Below are 22,134 nucleotides of genomic sequence, written 5' to 3'. Positions count from 1 at the left end.
TCCCTCAAAACTAGTTTTGGAGACCCCTGAGCTCTGTAGAGACGTCCTGGATCATGCAGGGAGAATAAGGAGACTTGTGACTGAATTTCTACTGCGTAGAAAAGCGCCAAAATAGGCCCCTCCCACACATAATACAACAGTGGGGAAGCTCAATAAACTGACTTTATTTAAAACAAAACGACAGCCAAGTGGAAATTAATGCCCATAAAATTTTTCACCAAGTACCTCAAAGCAAAAAACGATTAACATGCCAGAAAACGTTTTAAATATAAATACATGAAGTTATAAACAAGCCTGTTGCTAGTTGCTTTTACTGCAGAAGGCTATAAGTTATATGTATACAGTATTTTCTTAGTGAAGTGCCATTCCCCAGAAATACCTCAGTGCCAACATACATACATAACAGCCTGATACCAGTTGCTACTACTGCATTTAAGGCTGTACTTACATTTTAACGGTATTAGCAGTATTTTCTCAGTCAATTCCATTCCTTAGAAAATAATATACTGCAACATACCTCTTTGCAGGTGAACCCTGCCCGCTGTCCCCTGTTCTGAAGTTACCCCGCTCCTCAGAAGGCCGAGAACAGCAATGGATCTTAGTTACGTCCGCTAAGATCATACACAAACTCAGGCAGATTCTTCTTCTAATGCTGCCTGAGAAAAAACAACACACTCCGGTGCTGCTTAAAATAACAAACTTTTGATTGAAGAAATAAAGCTACATTTTAATAACCACTGTCCTCTCACACATCCTATCGATTAGTTAGGTGCAAGAGAATGACTGGGTATGACGTAGAGGGGAGGAGCTATATAGCAGCTCTGCTTGGGTGATCCTCTTGCACTTCCTGTTAGGGAGGAGTTAATATCCCATAAGTAATGGATGACCCGTGGACTGACTACACTTAACAGGAGAAATATAAATTCAGACTATTTCTGTAAACCCTACTCAGCACATTCAATATTCTAAAGCCATAATTTAACATTGTACCTGAAAAGTATCCTGTCCAGCTATTGGTGTAAGCGGTGCTATATACTTTGAATACACTTCAAAAGATATTCCTTCTTCAAGTGGTGCTGGAAAAGGTGTTTCAGCAGGTTTCACAACTTCAATTGTTTGCTGTTTAAAAATAAATAAAAAATTAATTAATGATTAGTGTGTTCAAAAACATTTAACAAAATGAAATACAAATAAATTAATGGCTTCATGTTTTTGCAAAATAATAAATAACTCTTAATAATGAAAGGTCCTTTAAATACAGCAAAAACATAAATTATGCTTACCAGATAATTTCCTTTCCTTCTGTATGAGGAGAGTTCACAACTTCATTCCATACTTGTGGGAATTCAGAACCTGGCCACCAGGAGGAGGCAGACACCCCAGTCAAAGGCTTAAATACCTCCCCCACTTCCCTCATATCCCAGTCATTCTGCCAAGGGGACAAGGAACAGTAGGAGAAATAGCAGGGTATAAATGGTGCCAGAAGAATAAAAAACAAAAATTTAGGTCCGCACAACGGAGAAATACGGGCGGGGGCCGTGGACTCTCCTCATACAGAAGGAAAGGAAATTATCTGGTAAGCATAATTTATGTTTTCCTTCTTAATATGAGGAGAATCCACGGCTTCATTCCTTACTTGTCAGAAACATATACCCAAGCTCTAGAGGACACTGAATAAACGGGAGGGTACAAAAAGAGACGGGCCCTATTCTGAGGGCACCCTAGCCTGCAAAATCTTTCTCCCAAAAGACGTCAAATTGGTAAAATTTTTAAAAGGTATGAAAGGAGGACCAGGTAGCCATCCTACAAATCTGATCCATAGAGGCCTTGTTCTTAAAGGCCCAAGAGGAAGCCACAGCTCTAGTTGAATGAGCCTTAATCCTCTGAGGAGGCTTATGTCCCGCTGTCTCATATGCTAAGCGAATAATACTCCACAACCAAAAAGATAAGGAAGTGGAAGAGGCCTTCTGACCCCTACGCTTCCCAGAATAGACAACAAACAAAGAAGAGGTTTGTCTAAATTCCTTCGTAGCCTGAAGATAGAACTTCAAGGCCTGAACCACATCCAAATTATGAAGTAACCATTCCTTCGAAGAAGAAGGATCAAGATACAAGGAAGGGACCACAATCTCCTGATTGATGTTGCGATCTGAAATGACCTTAGGAAGAAAACCAAACCCAGTACGATGAACAGCCTTATCAGCATGGAATACTAGGTAAGGAGGCTCACATTAGTGATTGGATATAATATGAACTATGTCAAGATACATAAAGTTTAAAGCTTTTAGCCTTAGTGAAAAGAATCAACAGATCTTTAAAAAGCAATGGTAAATTTATTACATACAATATTAAATAACTAATAAAGTGCTGATCAGCAAAAAAAAAATTAAAAATAATAAACAAGATAAATAAAATAGTAAAATAACAATGTAGCATAAATTGCTAAATACAGTTAAAACAAATAACAGTGTAGCATAAATAAAAAATGCAATTGAAACAAATAGACCCTGAAATGATGATAAGTCAGAGTGGTGGAGTCCGGAATTGGAGTATTATGAAATCCACATCCACAGCTGATTCCTTGAGAGCAAAATGGAGCTGGAACGACAAACGGATACAAATCAAAACACAAGCAGAGAACCAAAGTTAAGGTGTTCAATTTTACTTACACCGTATTTTGTTCTCTGCAGTGGCGATGAATCCTCTTTATAAGCTGCAGCAGAGCCGGATAATCCTTTGATGCAGATACCGGTGTCAGATGAACCACTCCGCTCGAGATTCAAAACAGCACGGAAGCCGGTCTGTGGTAGCCATGTAACGTAACGTCAGGTAACGTCTGGTGGGAGGAGCAACGCGTTTCAGCCCGGTCAGGGCCTTTGTCAAGCTCCAGAAGGATGTAATGCAGGATCTTTTAAACCCGTATACTCTATGGTTATTGGTTGAGTACCACAGGTGGGAGTGCCTTGCAAATATAAAACATAATAGTAGCGATTGCGCTCAAACACAAGTTGATACAAAGTGGTGTGCAAATTGATATTTAGTCATCGTAATATACTATTACTTAATAGCTGACATCAATATAAATAAAAAGACATAAAAACAAGCATTATGGTTAGAATAAAGAAAAAATTTTGCGATCTTAACTACCTAATACAGAAATATATATACATTGACTATTTGAAAAATTCATTATATACATTGACTATTCCTAAAAAGAACACATGAAGAATTTCTTTATTACTAAGACCAAATTAACGAAAAATTAAATATATTTTTCATTCTTTATGTAAAAATACTGACATATATCATAGAACATCCAATCAATCATCAAGAAGTATATATAATCCAATAAAAAATAAAAATGGGAAAATTGATACATTAAAAATGCCTAGCAAGAAAAAATTCCCCAATGGAAAATTCATCATATAAATAATTTCTCTCATGTAAAAGAAGACTGTGGCAAAGTACAAAATATATAGAAAATATATAAAAATATAAAACAAGTAAAATAACCATACAGTAGTCCTACTGTATGGTTATTTTACTTGTTTTATATTTTTATATATTTTCTATATATTTTCGCCACTGCAGAGAACAAAATACGGTGTAAGTAAAATTGAACACCTTAATTTTGGTTCTCTGCTTGTGTTTTGATTTGGATCCGTTTGTCATTCCAGCTCCATTTTGCTTTCAAGGAATCAGCTGTGGATGTAGATTTCATAATACTCCAATTCCGGACTTCACCACTCTGACTTATCATCATTTCAGGGTCTATTTGTTTCAATTGCATTTTTTATTTATGCTACACTGTTATTTGTTTTAACTGTATTTAGCAATTTATGCTACATTGTTATTTTACTATTTTATTTATATTGTTTATTATTTATTATTATTTTTTTTTTGCTGATCAGCACTTTATTAGTTGTTTAATATTGTATGTAATAAATTTACCATTGCTTTTTAAAAATATGTTGATTCTTTTCACTAAGGCTAAAAGCTTTAAACTTTATGTATCTTGACATAGTTCATATTATATCCAATCACTAATTTTAGCAGCACTTGTTGCAGTGCCAAGGTTCTTGAAATTCTTGCTCTATTTTTGAACAAGATTTTTAATATTTTTTTGTGTTTGTTGTGGAGATAGGGGTTTCTCCTTTTTCCTTTGGCTTATTGGTGTTTCTAAACTTTTTCCTGCGCAGGGTAATACTTATTTGTTGAAGGAGGCTCACATTGCAAGGCAGCAATCTCAAATACTCTGCGCGCCGAAGCAATAGCCAGTAGAAAAAGAACCTTCCAAGACAGTAACTTCATATCAATTACATGCATAGGCTCAAACGGAGCCCTCTGCAATACTTTAAGAACAAGATTTAAACTCCAAAAAGGAGTCTCTTATGCAGTAAAACAGACAGGGCCGAAATCTGTCCCTTAAGAGAACTAGCACAAAGGCCCTCTCCAGGCCATCCTGGAGAAAAGAGAGAATCCTGGGAACCCTGACCTTATGCCAGGTGAATCCACGTTCTTCACACCAGAATAAGTAGGTCCTCCACATTATAATAGATGTGACGAGTAACCGGCTTATGAGCTTACAAGCTTGATTAAGAGTATTAATAACCCTCTCAGAGAAACCCCTCTTGGCGAGGACTAAACGTTCAATCTCCACGCAGTCAGCCTCAGAGAATCTAGATTTTGATGAACAAAAGGACATCCCCACCAGGTCCGTGAACCACATCCTTCGCGGCCACGATGGAGCAATTAGGATCACTGATGCTTGCTCCTGCTTTATGCGGGCCACTACCCGAGGAAGAAGTGGTAATGGCAGAAAAATGTCGATCAGACGGAACCTCCAAGGCACTGCTAATGCATCTATTAGCTCTGCATGAGGATCCCTGGACCGCAACCCATATCTGGGTGGCTTGGAATTGAGCCCGGACGCCATGAGATCTATCTCCGGCATCCCCATCTGTTGCAAATCTCTGCAAACAACTAGGGATGGAGAGACCATTCCCCCGGGTGAAAGGATTGTCTGTGGAGCAAGCAGTTGTGGGCAGCCACCCATTCCAGAATCCGATATACTTCCCTCATTGCTAGGGAGCTCCTCGTTCCCCCCCTGATGGTTGATGTAAGCCGCCGAGGTAATGTTGTCTGACTGGAATCTGATAAACTGGGATGAACCCAGAAGAGGCCAAGCGTTCAGAGCATTGAAGATCGCTTGAAGTTCCAAAATGTTGATCGGCAGGAGAGATTCCTCTTGAGTCCAAAAACCCTGTGCCTTCCTAGCACCCCAAACAGTTCCCCATCTTGAGAGACTCGCGTCCATAGTCACAATCTCCTAGGATGGTTTCAAGAAGGACGTCCCTTGGGACAGGTGATCTGGACAGAGCCACCAAGAGAGCGATTCTCTCGACCGGTTGTCCAGAGAAATCTGTTGAGACAGATCCGAATGATCGCCGTTCCACTGTTTCAGCATGCACAGGTGAATTGGTCTGAGATGGAATCTGGCAAAAGGAATGATGTCCATACAGGACACCATGAGACCAATCACCTCCATACACCAAGCCACAGAGGGCCTTAAGGAGGTCTGGAGGGCAAGACAATTGGAAGTTAGCTTGTAACGTCTCTGGTCTGTAAGGAATATCCTCATGGATATGGAGTCTATTATAGTACCCAGGAACTCTACCCTGGTACTGGGAGTAAGAGAACTCTTTTCTAAGTTTATCTTCCATCCTTAAAAACGAAGAAGAAATAGAAGAGCTTTCGAATGGTCTTATGCCAGGCTACAGGATGGTGCTTGAACCAGAATATCGTCCAAGTATGGCGCTACTGCTATACCTCTCGTTCTGGCCACTGCAAGCAGAGCCCCCAGAACCTTCGTAAAAACTCTTGGAGCAGTAGCTAGACCAAACGGAAGTGCAATAAACTGGAAGTGCTGGTCCAGGAACACAAACCCTAGGAACTTGAAATGTTCCTTGTGTATTGGAACGTGAAGGTAAGCATCCTTCAGATCTATCGTGGTTAATGAACTGTCCTTCCTGAACTAAGGGAAGGATGGACCTTATTGTTTCCATCTTGAACGAGGAGACAGATAGGAATTTGTTTAAGCACTTTAGGTCCAAAATTGGGCGGAAAGTTCCCTCCTTCTTTGGGACCACAAAAAAAGAGGTACCGGGACAATGACTCCCAGGGAGGAGAGATCCCTCATGCACCCTAGAAAGGCCTCTCTCTTTTCTGGCCTTGAAGACAGGTTTAACAAGAGGAATTTGCCCCTGGGTGGATAACACTTGAAACCTATCCTCTATGCCTGAGCGATGACCTCCAGGACCCATGGGTCTTGCACGTCCCCAAACCAAGCTTCCGAAAAGAGTGACAGTCTGACCACTACACGATCCAGAGCCGGATTGGGGGGCGCCCCTTCATGTCGACTTTGACTTGGTGGGCTTCTTGTTCTGCTTGGATTTATTCCAGGACTGAGCCGGCTTCCAAGTTCCCTTGGATTGCTCAGTCTTTGCGGAGGGCTGCTAACGTTGGGATTTATCCGAATGAAAGGAACGAAAATTAGGACCTTGTCCCTTAGCTTTGTTCTTCTTATCCTGTGGTAAAAAGGCACATTTGCCTCCATTAACCATAGAGATAATTGAGTCCAGGCCTGGACCAAAAATAATCTTTCCCTTAAATGGAAGGGAAAGAAGTCTTGACTTTAAAGTCATGTCCGCAGACAAAGACTTCAGACAGAGTGCCCTACAGGCTTGAACAGAAAAACCTGAAGCCTTGGCGTTCAGGTGAATAATCTGCATATTAGCATCACAAATAAAAGAATTAGCCATCCTTAAGGCCTTGATTCTTTCTTGGATCACGTTGAGGGGACCCTCCACCTCGATCAACTCAGATAAGTAGTCACACCAGTAGGTAGCCGCTCCAGCAACCGCAGCAACAGACGCTGCCGGTTGAAACAAATATCCCGTATGTTGAAACATCTTTCTTAACAGAGTTTCTATTTTCTTATCCATGGGTTCCTTAAACGACGAACTATCCTTAAGCGGGATAGTAGTGCACTTAGCAAGCATGGAGATAGCGCCATCCACCTTGGGGATGGAACCCCACAACTTTGATTTTTTTTAAAGGAAAATAAAGGGGAAAATAATGAACCAAGTCTTTCCCATTCATTCTTAATAATGTTCGCCATCTTCACGGGAACCGGGAAAGTCTGTGGTACAACCCTGTCCTCGTAGACCTTATCTAACTTAGGAATACAAGGTTCCTCAGGCAATTTAGGCTCTGGAACCTCTAAAGTAGCCAAAACTTCCTTTAGCAGAAAGTGTAAATGCTCAATCCTAAATCTAAAGTCTGGTTCCTCCACAGCTGAAGGCTTAGAGGCAGCAGATCTCCGACCCAGAAAGAGCATCCTCTTAAGTATCAGAGGCATCTTCGTCAACTGAGAATCTAGTATCAGATAATTCCAATAAGATGACCCCTGGGAAGGATAGCAATATTTGACCTTTCGCTTGCGCTTAGCAGGGGGTGAGGTAAAGCACTAAAGGCCACAGACACTGCCATTTGTAACTGTTCAGTGAAGTCTGGCGTTAAAAGGGCCCCTCCAGATGGAGGATCAGGAGTGCTACGGGAAGCTGCATGTGTAATAGGAGATGACTGTAGGGTGCACACCTCACAGGAGGTAGACTCCTCAGAGGTGGACGGCTCAGTGGTACAAAACATATTGACTTTCCTTGACATGACAAGGCATGTGGAACATAATTGAGCAGGTGGGTATACCGTGGCCTCCTCACAATATAGACAGGTATTAGACTTAGGTAAAGAGGGAGTACCCTCTAACGTATCAGAGTCCTCCATGCTTGCGCTTATAAAATGGACTATAGAAAACAATAAAAAATGGCACCTTTATACCCCCAATGGCTGGGGCACTCACCACCTCCTATGACCCAGGCCAAACAGAGAAACTGATTTGTCTCCTTAAACCGCATGTTCAGGAACAAGGAAATCAGTGTGGCCACACCTGGTCACATGGTGCATCATGCTGGACCGCCCCTGCTATGGGAAAAAAGTGCGCCAAGCCTAACAGGCTGCGCAGCTTGCCCAAAAACGTAAACCTGTACGTTTCACATCTGCCTGAGCCTCATCTCACACATGTTGCAGCATAAACATAATAAAACAATTTTATGTGATTAATCCCCCCTGTTTAATAATCCCCTTCCGGAGATATTAACCCTTGATTCCATACAGATAAAAGGAGCCACACTGTGACCCTGTCTTCTTGCATTATCATATATGTAAAAAAAAAATGATCTTACCAGAATCTATGCCGTGGAACAGAAACACAGCCTCTCAAGTTTGACAGTCTTATAGCATTGCTTCTGACATGGACTTGAGTGATGGAAGCAGGCAGTGAAACTCATTGCAGAAAGACTCTCTCTGCATCTCCAGACTTTAACTTTCGTCAATGCTCTCACTGAGAGGCTGACAAGACTACTTAAAACTCCAGTCCCATTCCGAAGGGTAAATACTCTCCATAAGGAACTACTCTGTATCTTTTGACACTTCTCTGCCAACCTCCTGTGACGAAAGGCAAAGAATGACTGGGATATGAGGGAAGTGGGGGAGGTATTTAAGCCTTTGGCTAGGGGGGCTTTGCCTCCTCCTGGTGGCCAGGTTCTGAATTCCCACAAGTAAGGAATGAAACCGTGGACTCTCCTCATATTAAGAAGGAAATTGTATAATCAACAAATGCATAATAAAAAGATAATGCAATAATACTGAATAAATGAGTAGTAGATTATTTTCTGACAAATTTCAAAGTTGCTGATCTTTTACCTGTCCCGTGTATCATGTGAAAGGCATCAGCCAATCACAAAACACATACATATATATGCAAGCTCTTGCACATGCTCAGAAGAAGCTGGTGCCTCAGAAAGTGTAAATATAAAAAGATTGTACACATTTTGATAATGGAAATAAATTGAAAAGCTTTTTTTTTGCACTCACTCTGTTTAAGGAACCCCATGTGAGAAGAACACAGTGGCCGCCAGATACGAGTTTGATACCCCTGCTCTAACTAAATCATGAACATTTAATCTTGACTTTAGTGTCTCTTTAAGTATAAGGACAGCTCCTTTAGGATAGTCTAATATTACACAATTTCCATTGGTTTATTCATTGCTATACAATGGCAGATAAAATGGGGCTACGAGTATTTGAAAGTAATTGCGATCGCTTGAGCTCTGGTTATCTGTTTCGCAAAACAAAAAAGTGCCACAAAACACATAAAAAATAAATTATAAAGTACAGTTAAACTCAAAATAACACCATCTAATAAAAATTCTTAAAACAAATATTGCACACAAAAGTTCTAAGGGCTCAAAAATATGAAGTCCCTGATGTTAGAAAAAAAAAGACAGACAAAGGGCTTTAACATGGATAGTGCTTGCTTATTGGAGGCTTACATTTACCCACCAATAAGCAAGCATAACCCAGGATCTCAACCAAAAATGGGCTGGCTCCTATGCATCACATTCCTGCTTTTTAAATAAAGATAGCAAGAGAATGAAGAAAAATTGATAATAGGATTAAATTAGAAAGTTGCTTAAAATTGCATGCTCTATCTGAATCATGAAATAAAAAATTTGGGTTTAGTGTCCCTTTAAGTAGATAAAAACGTGTATTTACTGTAAATATTTCACATTCAGGTGTTCTTCACATAGGGGGATATGTTCTAAGTATTTTTAAATAAATATATATATATATATATATATATATATATATATATATATATATATATATATATATATATATATATATATATATATATATACAGTATACATATATATGTGTGTGTGTGTGTATATTTCTATACCTATATATAAGCTACCAAAATACCATCAGATATATGTAGAAATATGTATTTATGAATAAATAGAACACATTCTGCTATGTGAAGAACATTAGAATGTGAAATAACATAAATTATGCTTACCTGATAATTTAATTTCCATCGTGGGGAGGAGAGTCCATGGCTTCATTCATTACTATTGGGAATCAAGAACCTGGCCACCAGGAGGAGGCAAAGACACCCCAGCCAAAGGCTTAAAAACCTCTCCCACTCCCCTCATCTCCCAGTCATTCTGCCGAGGGAACAAGGAACAGTAGAAGAAACATCAGGGTATAAATGGTGCCAGAAGAGAAATTAAATTTAGGTCCGCCCACCGGAGATACGGGTGGGAGCCGTGGACTCCCCTCCCCACAATGGAAATGAAATTATCAGGTAAGCATAATTTATGTTTTCCCTCTAAAGGGTAGGAGAGCAAACTGCTTCATTCATTACTATTGGGAACATATACCCAAGCTCTAGAGGACACTGAATGAAACTGGGAGGGTAAAAGGTGGACCCTAATCTGAGGGCACCACAGCCTGTAGAACCTTTCTCCCAAAAGTTGCTTCCGCAGAAGCAAAAATGTCAAATTTGTAAAACTTCGTAAAAGTATGTAAGGAAACCCAGGTAGCCGCCTTACAAATCTGCTCCATAGAGGCCTCATTCTTGAAGGCCCAAGATGAAGCCACTGCTCTAGTGGAATGAGCCGTGATCCTCTGAGGAGGCTTATGTCCAGCTGTCTCGTAAGCCAAACGGATCAAGCTCCTCAGCCAAAAAAGACAAAGAAGTAGCAGAAGCCCTCTGACCCCTGCGCTTCCCAGAATGCACAACAAAAATAAATGTAGATTGTCTGAAGTCCTTTGTAGCCTGAAGATAGAACTTCAGGGCATGGACCACATCTACATTATGAAGCAACCGCTCCTTCGAAGAAGAAGGGTTAGGGCACAGAGAAGGAACAACTATTTCCAGATTGATGTTACGATTGGACACCACCTTGGGAAGAAATCCCAAGCTGGTGCGAAGGGCAGCCTTATCCGAATGAAAAACCAGATAAGGTGTCCCATGTTGCAAGGCCACCAGTTCAGATACTTTGTGAGCCGATGCATTGGCCAACAGGAAAATAACCTTCCAGGACAGAATCTTAATGTTAAGGGAATGCATAGGCTCAAACTGAACCTGTTGCAAAACCCTAAGGACCAAGTTCAAGCTCCACAGGGGAGTAGACTGCCTAAAGACAAGCCTGATTCGAGGCAAAGCCTGAACAAAGGATTGGATGTCAGGGAGCTCAGCGAGTCTCCTGTGTAACAAAACAGTGTCAAACACACTTTCAGAAAAAACACTCTTGGCTAGGACTAAGCGTTCAATCTCCACGCAGTCAGCCTCAGAGAATCGAGATTCTGATGTTGGAAAAGACCCTGTTCCAACAGATCCCTGCAACAGGGTAACCTCCATGGCGGAGAGGATGACATTCCCACCAGATCCGCAAACCACATCCTCCGCGGCCATGAAGGAGCAATCAGAATGGTCGACACTCTCTCCTGCTTTACGAAGTAGAAGTGGTGAGGGAGGAAAAATGTACACAGATCAAACACCCAAGGCACCGCTAATGCATCTATCAGTTCTGCCTGGGGGTCCCTCGACCTTGACCCGTAACGGGGAAGTTTGCAATTGAGTCTGGACGCCGTTAAATCTATCTCCGGTGTCCCCCATCTGAGACAAATCTCTGCAAACACCTCGGGGTGAAGAGACCATTCCCCCGGATGGAATGTTTGACTGCTAAGAAAGTCTGCTTCCCAGTTGTCCACACCCGGGATGTGGATCGCCGAAAGTGAGCAGTTGTGGGCCTCCGCCCATTCCAGTATCTGAGACACCTCCCTCATTGTGAGGGAGCTCCTCGTACCCCCCTGATGATTGATGTAAGCCACCGAGGTAATGTTGTCCATCTGAAACCTTATGAAGTTGAATGCCCCCAAGCTGGGCCACGCCTTCAGAGCATTGTAGATCGCTCGAAGTTCCAGGATATTTATCAGTAAAAGGGACTCCAGTCGAGACCATTTTTCATGTGCCATTCTGTCACCCTAAACAGCTCCCCATCCCGCCAGACTCGTGTCCGTGATCACAATCTCCCAGGACGGTCTCAAGAAGAATGTCCCCATGGACAGTTGTTCTGGGCGGATCCACCAAGAGAGGGAGGTCCAAGTCCGTATATCCATGGATATACGCTCTGAGAGATCGGAATGATTGCCGTTCCACTGCCTCAACATGCATAACTGAAGAGGCCTGAGATGAAACCTGGCAAATGGATTGACGCCTATGTTGGAGACCATAAGCTCGATCACCTCCATACATTGGGCCACTCTGAGGATCAAAGGGCCAGACAAGAGGATGCAAGCTTCCTGCGTCTCTGATCCATGAGAAAAATCTTCGTGTATATGATCGTGCCCAGAAACTCCACCCTGGTGCTGGGTACCAGGGAGCTCTTTCCGGAGTTCATCTTCCAACCATGAGATTGAAGTAACAGGAGCAGGGACCTTGAATGGTCCACTGCCTGAGTGAAGGACGGTGCCTGAACCAGGATGTCATCTAGATAGGGCGGCACCGCAATCCCTCTGGATCTGGCTAGAGCAAGCAGGGCCCTGAAAAACTTCCTGAAACCCTCGGGGCCGTCGGACTTGAATCCTATCCTGTAACCCTGAGAGACAACCTCCAGAACCCAGGGGTTTTGAACATCCTGCAACCAGGCTTCGGAGAATAGAGATAACCTGCCCCCTATTCAGTCCGTAGACCTGTCGGGGGCTGCCCCTTCATGCCGACTTGGTCTCTGCGGGCTTCTTGTTCTGTTTGGACTTGTTCCAAGACTGAGCAGGCTTCCAAGTTCCCTTGGACTGGTCCACTTTCGCGGCGGGCTGCTGGCACTGGGCCTTATCCGCACGAAAGGGACAAAAAGTAGGTCCTTTCGGTTTAGCTTTCTTATCTTGGGGTAGGAAGGCACCCTCGTCTCCCGTAACCGTGGAAATGATAAAGTCCAGGCCTGGATGGAAGAGAATCTTTCCTTGAAAAGGCAGAAACAGCAACCTCAATTTAGAGGTCATGTCCGCTGACCAACATTTTAGCCACAAGGCCCTGCGCGCTAAAACCGAAAACCCTGACACCTTAGTATTCAGGCGAATAATTTGCATATTGGCGTCACAAATTATAGAATTGGCTACCTTCAAAGCCTTAATCTTCTCCTGCACCTCTTCGAAAGAGGGTTCACCGTTAATCATTTCACTCAGGGAATCACACCAATAAGACGCAGCTCCAGCAACCGTGGCTACGGCTGCTACCGGCTGAAAAACAAACCCTGTGTGCTGAAACATCTTTCTCAGCATGTTTTCCAACTTTTTATACATGGGCTCCTTGAACGATGAGCTATCCTGTAGGGGAATAGTTGTTCGCTTAGCGAGTGTGGAGATGGCCCTATCCACCCTAGGATTGGTCCCCTACAACTCCAACTGAGCCTCTAGAATGGGGAAAAGTTTCTTAAAGGACGAAGAAGAGGAAAAGGAAGAACCTAATCAAGCCCATTCATTCTTGATAATGTTAGACATCTTTATAGGAACCGGGAAGGTCTGGGGTACCACCCTGTCCTCATAAACCTTATCTAGCTTAGGGATAGAAGGTTCCTCCAGAAACTTTGGCTCTGGAACCTCTAGAGTAGCAAGCACTTGATTTAGCAAAATGTGCAAATTCTCCAACTTAAACCTATAGCCAGGCTCCTCTGCCAGAGCTTTAGATGACATGGATTCCGACCCAGAAGGAGTCCTCTCCGCAGAAGCATCCGATGAAGACAAGTCCTGAGTCAGGCCACTCTGAAAAGCCCTACGCTTGTGCTTAGCAGAACGTGGTAAGGCGTGGATAACTTTAGAAACCGCCGTCTGCAGTTGATCCGCAAAATCTGGCGGCCAACATATCTCTCCCGAAGGAGCAACAGTCGAACCCCGGGGGAACTGCATGTGCAATAGGGGACTCAACTCGGGAATGCACCTTACGGGACGGAGAACCCTCAGAGGTGGCAGGCTCAGTGATACTAGACATTCTTTTAGTCTTAGATGTCTCAACCCTCTCAGGGCATGTGGAACATAATTGGACAGGCTGGTCTACCGGAACCTCACAATAAACACAGGTATGAGACTTTGTCAAAGAGGGAGTACCCTCTAATGCGTCAGAATCCTCCATAGCTTACACTTTTATTAGAATAAAAGAGAAACTAACAGGCATCTTTATAACCGCCAATGGCCGGGGCACTCACCACCTCCTATGACCCGGACTACATAAACCGCTTTGTCTCCTCCGTCACAGATCAGACCGGAAGTGAAGAGCCCCACCCAGTCATGCGGGTGCCTCGCAGGGCCGCCCCTGCCTAAAGGAGAAAACGCACCAAAAAAAGACTGCCAAAAACTCCCAGAAAAGAACCTGAAAGTTCCACACATTGCGAGAGCCTTATCCCGCACAGCGCAGCAATGACACACTTAACAATATCATGTATAACCCCCCCCGTTCAATAATCCCCCTACCAGGAATATTAACCCTTGATTCTGTAAAGATAAAAGCCGCCACACTGTGGCCCTGTCTTCTATGTTAACATTGTATATAAAATGAAACGATCTTACCAGAATCCACGCCATGGAACAGGAACACGGCACTTCAAGTGTGACAGGTCATAGCAGTGCTCCTGACATGGACTTGAGAGAAGAAAGCAGTCTGCGAAACTCATCAAGGCCGATTGCTGTAGGAGCTGTTAATATGAGTCAGGATGGTTTCACAACAGAGACTCTCCCTGCATCTCCGGACTCTAACTTTCACCCAAGCCCTCACTTAGAAGCCTTATAGGGCTACTTAAAACTCCTGTCCCATTGGAAGAGTAATACCCTCCATAAGGGACCTCTGAATCTTCGGCACATCTCTGCCACCTCCTGTGACAAAAGGCAAAGAATGGCTGGGGGATCCTCCTGGTGGCCAGGTTCTTAATTTCCAATAGTAATGAATGAAGCCGTGGACTCTCCCCCCCATTTAGATGGAAATTCATATTTTCATGTCGGGTTAGCACACTTGAGAATATGGGATCGGGTTTGCACGCAAGTAGAGTCTTAGGGTTTTTTTACCACTTTTTTTGCTTCATTAACTTGTATGTGGTACTAGGTTATCGCAACCCACGATATTCTAAGTTTGGCTTTTTACGCACATTGAGTTAGCACGCAAGCAAAAACAGTTTACTTTCAACTACTAATACCCGACATGTGCAAAAAGATTACGTCTAGCCTTAAATAATGCTCCAAACGTAATCTGGCCCTGTATGTCTTAGATAATCTCAACAGAGGGGAGAGCTTTATATCATCGGGCCCTAAGTAACTGGCAGTCCAGATACGGATACAAAAGGCTTAATGAACAAAAATGTGACAACATGAACAGAAATTTCACAAAATCTTTTCAGGGCTATTTTTGAGCTTTATATTGTAATGCATGTCTCTCTTTCACATCAAGAACCGAACCTTGCACATCTAGATGAATGTCTGTTACGGTAGAATTCGCCTTTCTAAAAGCCTTTCAGGGACTTCAAGGTACTAATGATGCTTTTTGGATAATCTTGCTAGAGTTAAGCGATTTAGATCATTAAGCTCAAAGGCTTAATAGCAATGTTATTAGAACGCAAAACATGACACACTATAAAAGGATAAACAGATCAAAACTACCCAAGGTAAAGTTAGCCTAATTAGGATCCAAGGATAATCAGAATCCATATTAGAAGCACAGTGTAGTCAAGAACAAAGGAGAAGTTCAGGAACCAGAAGATCAGACACAGGCAAAAGAAGCCTCAAGATATAATGAAACTAATCCCGAATTTGGCTGCAGGTAGCTGGATATTTTTGATGTAGGATATATTAGTGTTAAAGGGGCACTATACCCAATTTTTTTTCTTCTCATGATTCAGATAGAGCATGCAATTTTAAGCAACTTTCTAATTTACTCCTATTATCAATTTTTCTTTGTTCTCTTGCTATCTGTATTTAAAAAGCAGGAATGTGATGCATAGGAGCCGGCCCATTTTTGATTGAGAACCTGGGTTATGCTTGCTTATTGGTGGGTAAATGTAAGCCTCCAATAAGCAAGCACTATCCATGGTGCTGAACCTAAAATGGGCTGGCTGCTAAGATTTACATTCTTGCTTTTAAAATAAAGATAGCAAGAAAACGAAGTGAAATTGATCATAGGAGTAAATTAGAAAGTTGCTTAAATTTGCATGCTATATCTGAATCATGAAAGAAAAAAATGTGGGTTCAGTGTCCCTTTAAATTCCAACACACAAATATCTGTGAAACGTGTGTTCGCAGTCATTCATTTGACAATTCAGAATTTGTGCACATGCCTAATACCTACCAAAAATATAAAATTTTGTCTGGCACCCTGAGGTAGAAATATCTGTCAATCCCCTGGCATTGAAGTGGTTAAGAATAAGATATCCCACTCTTCACTATATTTCTTTTTTTTTTTTTACTTTGCACTGAAAACAAATCTCAGATATTTTGCACCAAAAAACAATTCCCCAGTTAAATTAAAAACTGTGAACCATCTCTGCTAATAATGTTTTATTACATGAATAACAATTCATTATCTAATTTATTTGCTTTGATGAATTAAAACTGTAAGTTAATAAAGCCAAACAATGTAAAATGATTCAGATACAATTTTTAAAATACTTTACAATTTACTTCAGTGAACAATTCTACCCCTTTTTATTGTTTTTTTTTTGTTGTTATGCATAATGTGATCAATACACATGCACATGCCTAATCCTACCCGAGTATGCTTTCAATAAAAAAAATAGGATTCAACAAAGGATAACAAAGTAACAGATAAAAGAAAAAAAGCAACATTTTTTGTACGTTACACTCTTTTTGAATCCTAAGGGGTAGATTTAACAAATACCGGGCGGACATGATTCGCTGTAGCGAATCATGTCCGCCTGACATCGCTAGATGCCGACAGCATACGTTGTCAGCATTTAACATTACACGAGCATTTCTTGTGAAATGTTTGTGCAATGCCTCCCCCTGCACATTAGCGGCCAAAGGGGTGTCAATCATCCTGATTGGATGCTTCTTAACTTAAAGGGACATGAAACCCAACATTTTTATTTAATGATTTAGACAGACCATACAATTATACAAAACTTCCAAATTTACTTCTATTATTTAATTTGCTTCCTTCTCTTGTTATTCTTTGCTGAGAGGTTTATCTATCTGAGTTCAGGAGCAGCAAAGAACCTAGGGTCTAGCTGCTGATGATTGGCTGTATTTATATACAGATTGTCATTGGCTCACCCATGTGTTGTTAGAAACTAGTAGTGCACTGATGCTCCTTTAACAAATGATACCAAGGGAATTAAGCAAATTTGATAATAGAAGTAAATTGGAAAGTTGTTTAAAATTGTATGTTCTACCTAAATCATGAAAGAAAATGTTTGGGTTTGATGTACCTTTAAGTTTCAGGTGGACCTGAAATTTCAGGAGTACAAAGCAGCATCTTCTGCTTGTTAAATCTACCCCTAAGAGTTTAATTATGACCTCCATGTACCTTTAATTACAGTCAAATTTCCAATGTATGTTTACACTCAAATTTGCTTTGTTCTTTTGGTATCTTTAGTTGAAGAGCATACCTAGATAGTATTATGAGTAGCAATTCCATTTCGAGAGTTTGCTGGTGATTGGGGCTGCACATATGTCTCTTCTCACCAGATAGTGTTCAGCTAGCTCCCACCAGTACATTGCTGCTCCTCAGCCTACTCTTCAACAAAGGATTCCAAGAATATTAAATATATTTGATAATATAAGTAAATTGAATAATTGTTTAAAATTGCAGGCTCATCTGATTCATGACATTTTAATGTTGACTTTACTGTTTAAAGAACCATTAAATACGGTAGAATTACCAAATCAACAAATATGCTGAGTAGTGTGCATATAAAAGCATTGTGTACATTTTGATAATGGAAGTGATCTGAAAAGTTGTTGACAATTGTGTGTTCTATCTGAATTATGAATGACTGATTTTGACTTTAATTTTAATTTAAGTTTTGGATTGATATTGGCCGAGATTGGAGTGGAGAGAAAAATATATCTGATTAATATTTTGTAAAATGTATATATATATATTTATTTATATTTATATATATATATATATATATATATATATATATATATAAATATATATATATATATATATATATATATATATATGTATCTATATATATATATATACACACCTATATAGCTATATGTATATATACAGGTATATATATATATATATATATATATATATACACATATAGCTATATATATATATATATATACACATACAGCTATATATATATATATATATATATATATATATACACACATACAGATATATATATATATATATATAAATAAATATTTTAAAATAAAAAGAACATTTTCTTCTAAGTGAAGAACATTGGAATTTTAAATATTTACAGTAAAAACACAGTTAAACACATTATTAAATTTTAACATTTTTGAAAAATTATTTTTCAACTTTATGTGTGCGCGCGTTTATACATATATTAATAAATACCCATACATATATACACCCATTCACATATTTAGATACACACACACACACACACATATATACAGGGGCGTAACTAGAAACCACAGGGCCCATGTGCAAGACTCTAAGAAGCCCCCCCCCCAAAGAAAAAAAGTGAATTTGATACATATATTTTTTTTTTTTTTACATTTAACACAGAAAAAAATGTGAATCAGATTACATGTCTGCAAAAGGAGGTACCCTATGCCCACAGTCTGTGAGATGGTCTGACCCCCTATTACTGTATATAGTTACACTGTTTAACCCACCAGTACTGTATATAGTGAGTTAGTGACACAGTCTGTAATCTGCCGGTGAGATGGCTGGCCTGACCCTACCCGCCCCAGTACTTTATGAGTGACCACAGTAGTCTGTGACATGGTCCAGCCCCCCCCCCCCGTACTGTATATAGTGTTACTGTATAGTGACACTGTTTACCCCCTCCCACCATGCTGTAGTAACAAGGTCTGTAATTTGCTGGTTCCACAAACATACACACACACATACATGCATAAATACACACATAGTCACATACACACATACACACACACATATATGCATAAATACACACATAGTCACATACACACATACACACACACATATATGCATAAATACACACACAGTCACCTACATACATACATACATACACACACACAAACACCAATGGGTAAAACAGAAACACTAACCCCTGTAGTCAGAGACACTAGTGAGGCATCATGTCACACTCACATGATATCAGTACATGCAGTGGCAGGTCAACGTTTTTTATTGAAGACATTTTTTTTTTTTAAGCTGGGCCCATTCCAGTTCCCACCCTCAGGGGCCCATTCCCAGTTGTGGCCACTGCACCTCCTGTAGTTTTGCCCCTGCATATATATATATATTATACACACACATTATAGTGCTTTCCCAAAATTCCTGAGAATGTGTAGCATTTTTTAAACAGAAACAGAGCCTTGGTTTTTTTATTGTTTACCTATCTAAACTATAGTTTCTTTTAAGTAGATAACCCAAGATATTGATCTAGCCTTTTTTGGTATATTTCATGCAACCATTTCAGCGGCAAATGCGATAATATAAAAAAAATCGTTAACTTTTTACAAACTTTGGGTTTCTCACTGAAATTATTTACATACCACTTGCGAAATCATGACACAAATGATTGAAAAAGCTTCTCTGGACATAGCAGACATACATGGTTTTGCCATTGTTTGTTGATTATTAGAAGGCCCCTAATTGAAGTTGTGCACCACACTTATGATTTCTGGCAGTGAAGGGGTTAATCAGGTAGCTTGCAATGTTAATTTTAGAGTAGAGACTACCTACCCCCCTCACACCACCCACCTCCTGATCCCTCCCAAAAAAGCTCTCTTTCCCCCCACCCACACTCATCCCCACCATCTTAAGTACTGGCAGACAGTCTGCCAGTATGTCGTTTAGTGGGTTATTTTTTTAAATTATATTTTATTATTTTTCTTATACTCCCCCTCCCACTAATGGTGGTCATCTTTAGTACTGGCAGCTGACTGCCAGTACCTAATTTATAATTTTTTTTCCATATATATATATGGGACCCACCATTGTGACATGCTAAAAGAACTAAACTGGCTGTCACTGGAATCTAGACGCACCCTCCATCTTTCCTGCCTTGTGCTTAGGAGCTTTTCTGGGAAGCTCCCACCCTACCTGAGCAGAATGCTCTTCCCGGCTGTTCCCACCTCCCATAACCTCAGATCCAGTACCAGCACATTATTTAGTCTGCCTCCATACAAAAAGAAAGCAGCTAGATCCTCCTTTTCCTACAGAGCACCACAATTATGGAACGACCTCCCGCACACTTTAAAACCTTCCCCAAACCTAAAATCCTTTAAGAGATCCCTCTCTGCATATCTCAAAACAGAATGCACCTGTCATGGTTGATTATATATTTCCTACCTGTTCTATGTTACATTTTGCATATATTATGTATTAATATTGTTTTTGTATTTTATTGTACCCTATTGTATCAATGCAATGTTTTGTGGACCCAGGACATACTTGAAAACGAGAGAAATCTCAATGTATCCTTCCTGGTAAAATATTTTATAAATAAATATATATATATATATATGTGTGTATATATATATATATATATATATACTGTATATATATATATATATATATATATATACAATATATATATACAGTTGTGCTCATAAGTTTACATACCCTGGCAGAATTTATGATTTCTTAGCCATTTTTCAGAGAATATGAATGATAACACAAAAACTTTTCTTTCACTCACGGTTAGTGTTTGGCTGAGGCCATTTATTATCAATCAACTGTGTTTACCCAAATGACCCTGATCAAAAGTTTACATACCCTGGTGATTTTGGACTGATAACATGCACACAAGTTGACACAAAGGGGTCTGAATGGCTATTAAATCCTCACCTGTGATATGTATGCTTGTAATTAGTGTGTGTGTATAAAAGGTCAATGAGTTTCTGAACTCCTGACAAACCCTTGCATCTTTCATCCAGTGCTGCACTGACGTTTCTGGATTCTGAGTCATGGGGAAAGCAAAACAATTGTCAAAGGATCTGCGGGAAAAGGTAGTTGAACTGTATAAAACAGGAAAGGTATATAAAAAGCTATCTAAGGAATTGAGAATGCAAATCAGCAGTGTTCAAACTTTAATAAAGAAGTGGAAAATGAGGGGTTCTGTTGAAACCAAACCACTGTCAGGTAGACCAACTAAATTTTCAGCCACAACTGCCAGGAAAATTGTTTGGGATGCAAAGACAAACCCACAAATAACTTCAGGTGAAATACAGGACATGTGGTGTTGCTCTTTCAAGATGCACAATAAGGAGGCACTTGAAGAAAGATGGGCTGCATGGTCAAGCTGCCAGAAGAAAGCCATTACTACGCAAATGCCACAAAGTCATTTGGAGTGATGAGACCAAAATTTAGCTTTTTGGCCACAACCATAAACGCTACATTTAAAGAGGAGTCAACAAGGCCTATGATGACAGGTACACCATTCCTACGGTGAAGGCACAGGAAATTTGGTCAGAATTGATGACAAGATGAATGCAGTATGTTATCAAACAGAATGCCTCATTTTCCACTTCTTGATTAGAGTTTGAACACTGCTGATTTGCATTCTCAATTCCTTCGATATCTTTTTATATCCCTTTCCTGTTTTATACAGTTCAGCTACCTTTTTCCCACAGATGCTTTGACAATTCTTTTTCTTTCCCCATGACTCAGAATCCAGAAACATCAGTGCAGCACTGGATGAAAGATGCAAGGGTCTGTCAGGAGTCCAGAAACTCATTGACCTTTTATACACACACACTAATTACAAGCAAACAGATCACAGGTGAGGATGGTTACCTTTAATATCCATTCAAACCCCTTTGTGTCAACTTGTGTGCATGTTATCAGGACAAAATCACCAGGGTATGTAAACTTTTCATCAGGGTCATTTGGGTAGTTTCTGTTGTCATTATGATTTAAAAAGAGTAAACACAGTTGTTTGATAATAAATGGCTTCAGCCAAACACTAACCACGAGTGAAAGAAAAGTTTTTGTGTTATCATTCATATTCTCTGAAAAATGGCCAA

General features: G+C 40.4%; 1 protein-coding gene across 1 annotated transcript in view; it reads right to left on the bottom strand.

Annotated features, from left to right (window-relative positions):
- Positions 1-978: 978 nt before the first annotated feature.
- The window catches only part of CABCOCO1 (ciliary associated calcium binding coiled-coil 1), a 303,441-nt gene continuing 282,285 nt past the window's right edge, over positions 979-22,134 (bottom strand). Inside the window, exon 6 of the mRNA XM_053692909.1 lies at positions 979-1,119. Coding sequence (XP_053548884.1) covers positions 979-1,119 — 141 coding nt within the window. The remainder of the gene's footprint in view (positions 1,120-22,134) is intronic.

Source organism: Bombina bombina, chromosome 9 (assembly GCF_027579735.1).
Source record: "Bombina bombina isolate aBomBom1 chromosome 9, aBomBom1.pri, whole genome shotgun sequence".
NCBI classification, from domain to species: Eukaryota; Metazoa; Chordata; class Amphibia; order Anura; family Bombinatoridae; genus Bombina; species Bombina bombina.
Note: the sequence above shows the minus strand (reverse complement) of the source record. Positions and strands in the feature narration are given on the sequence as shown.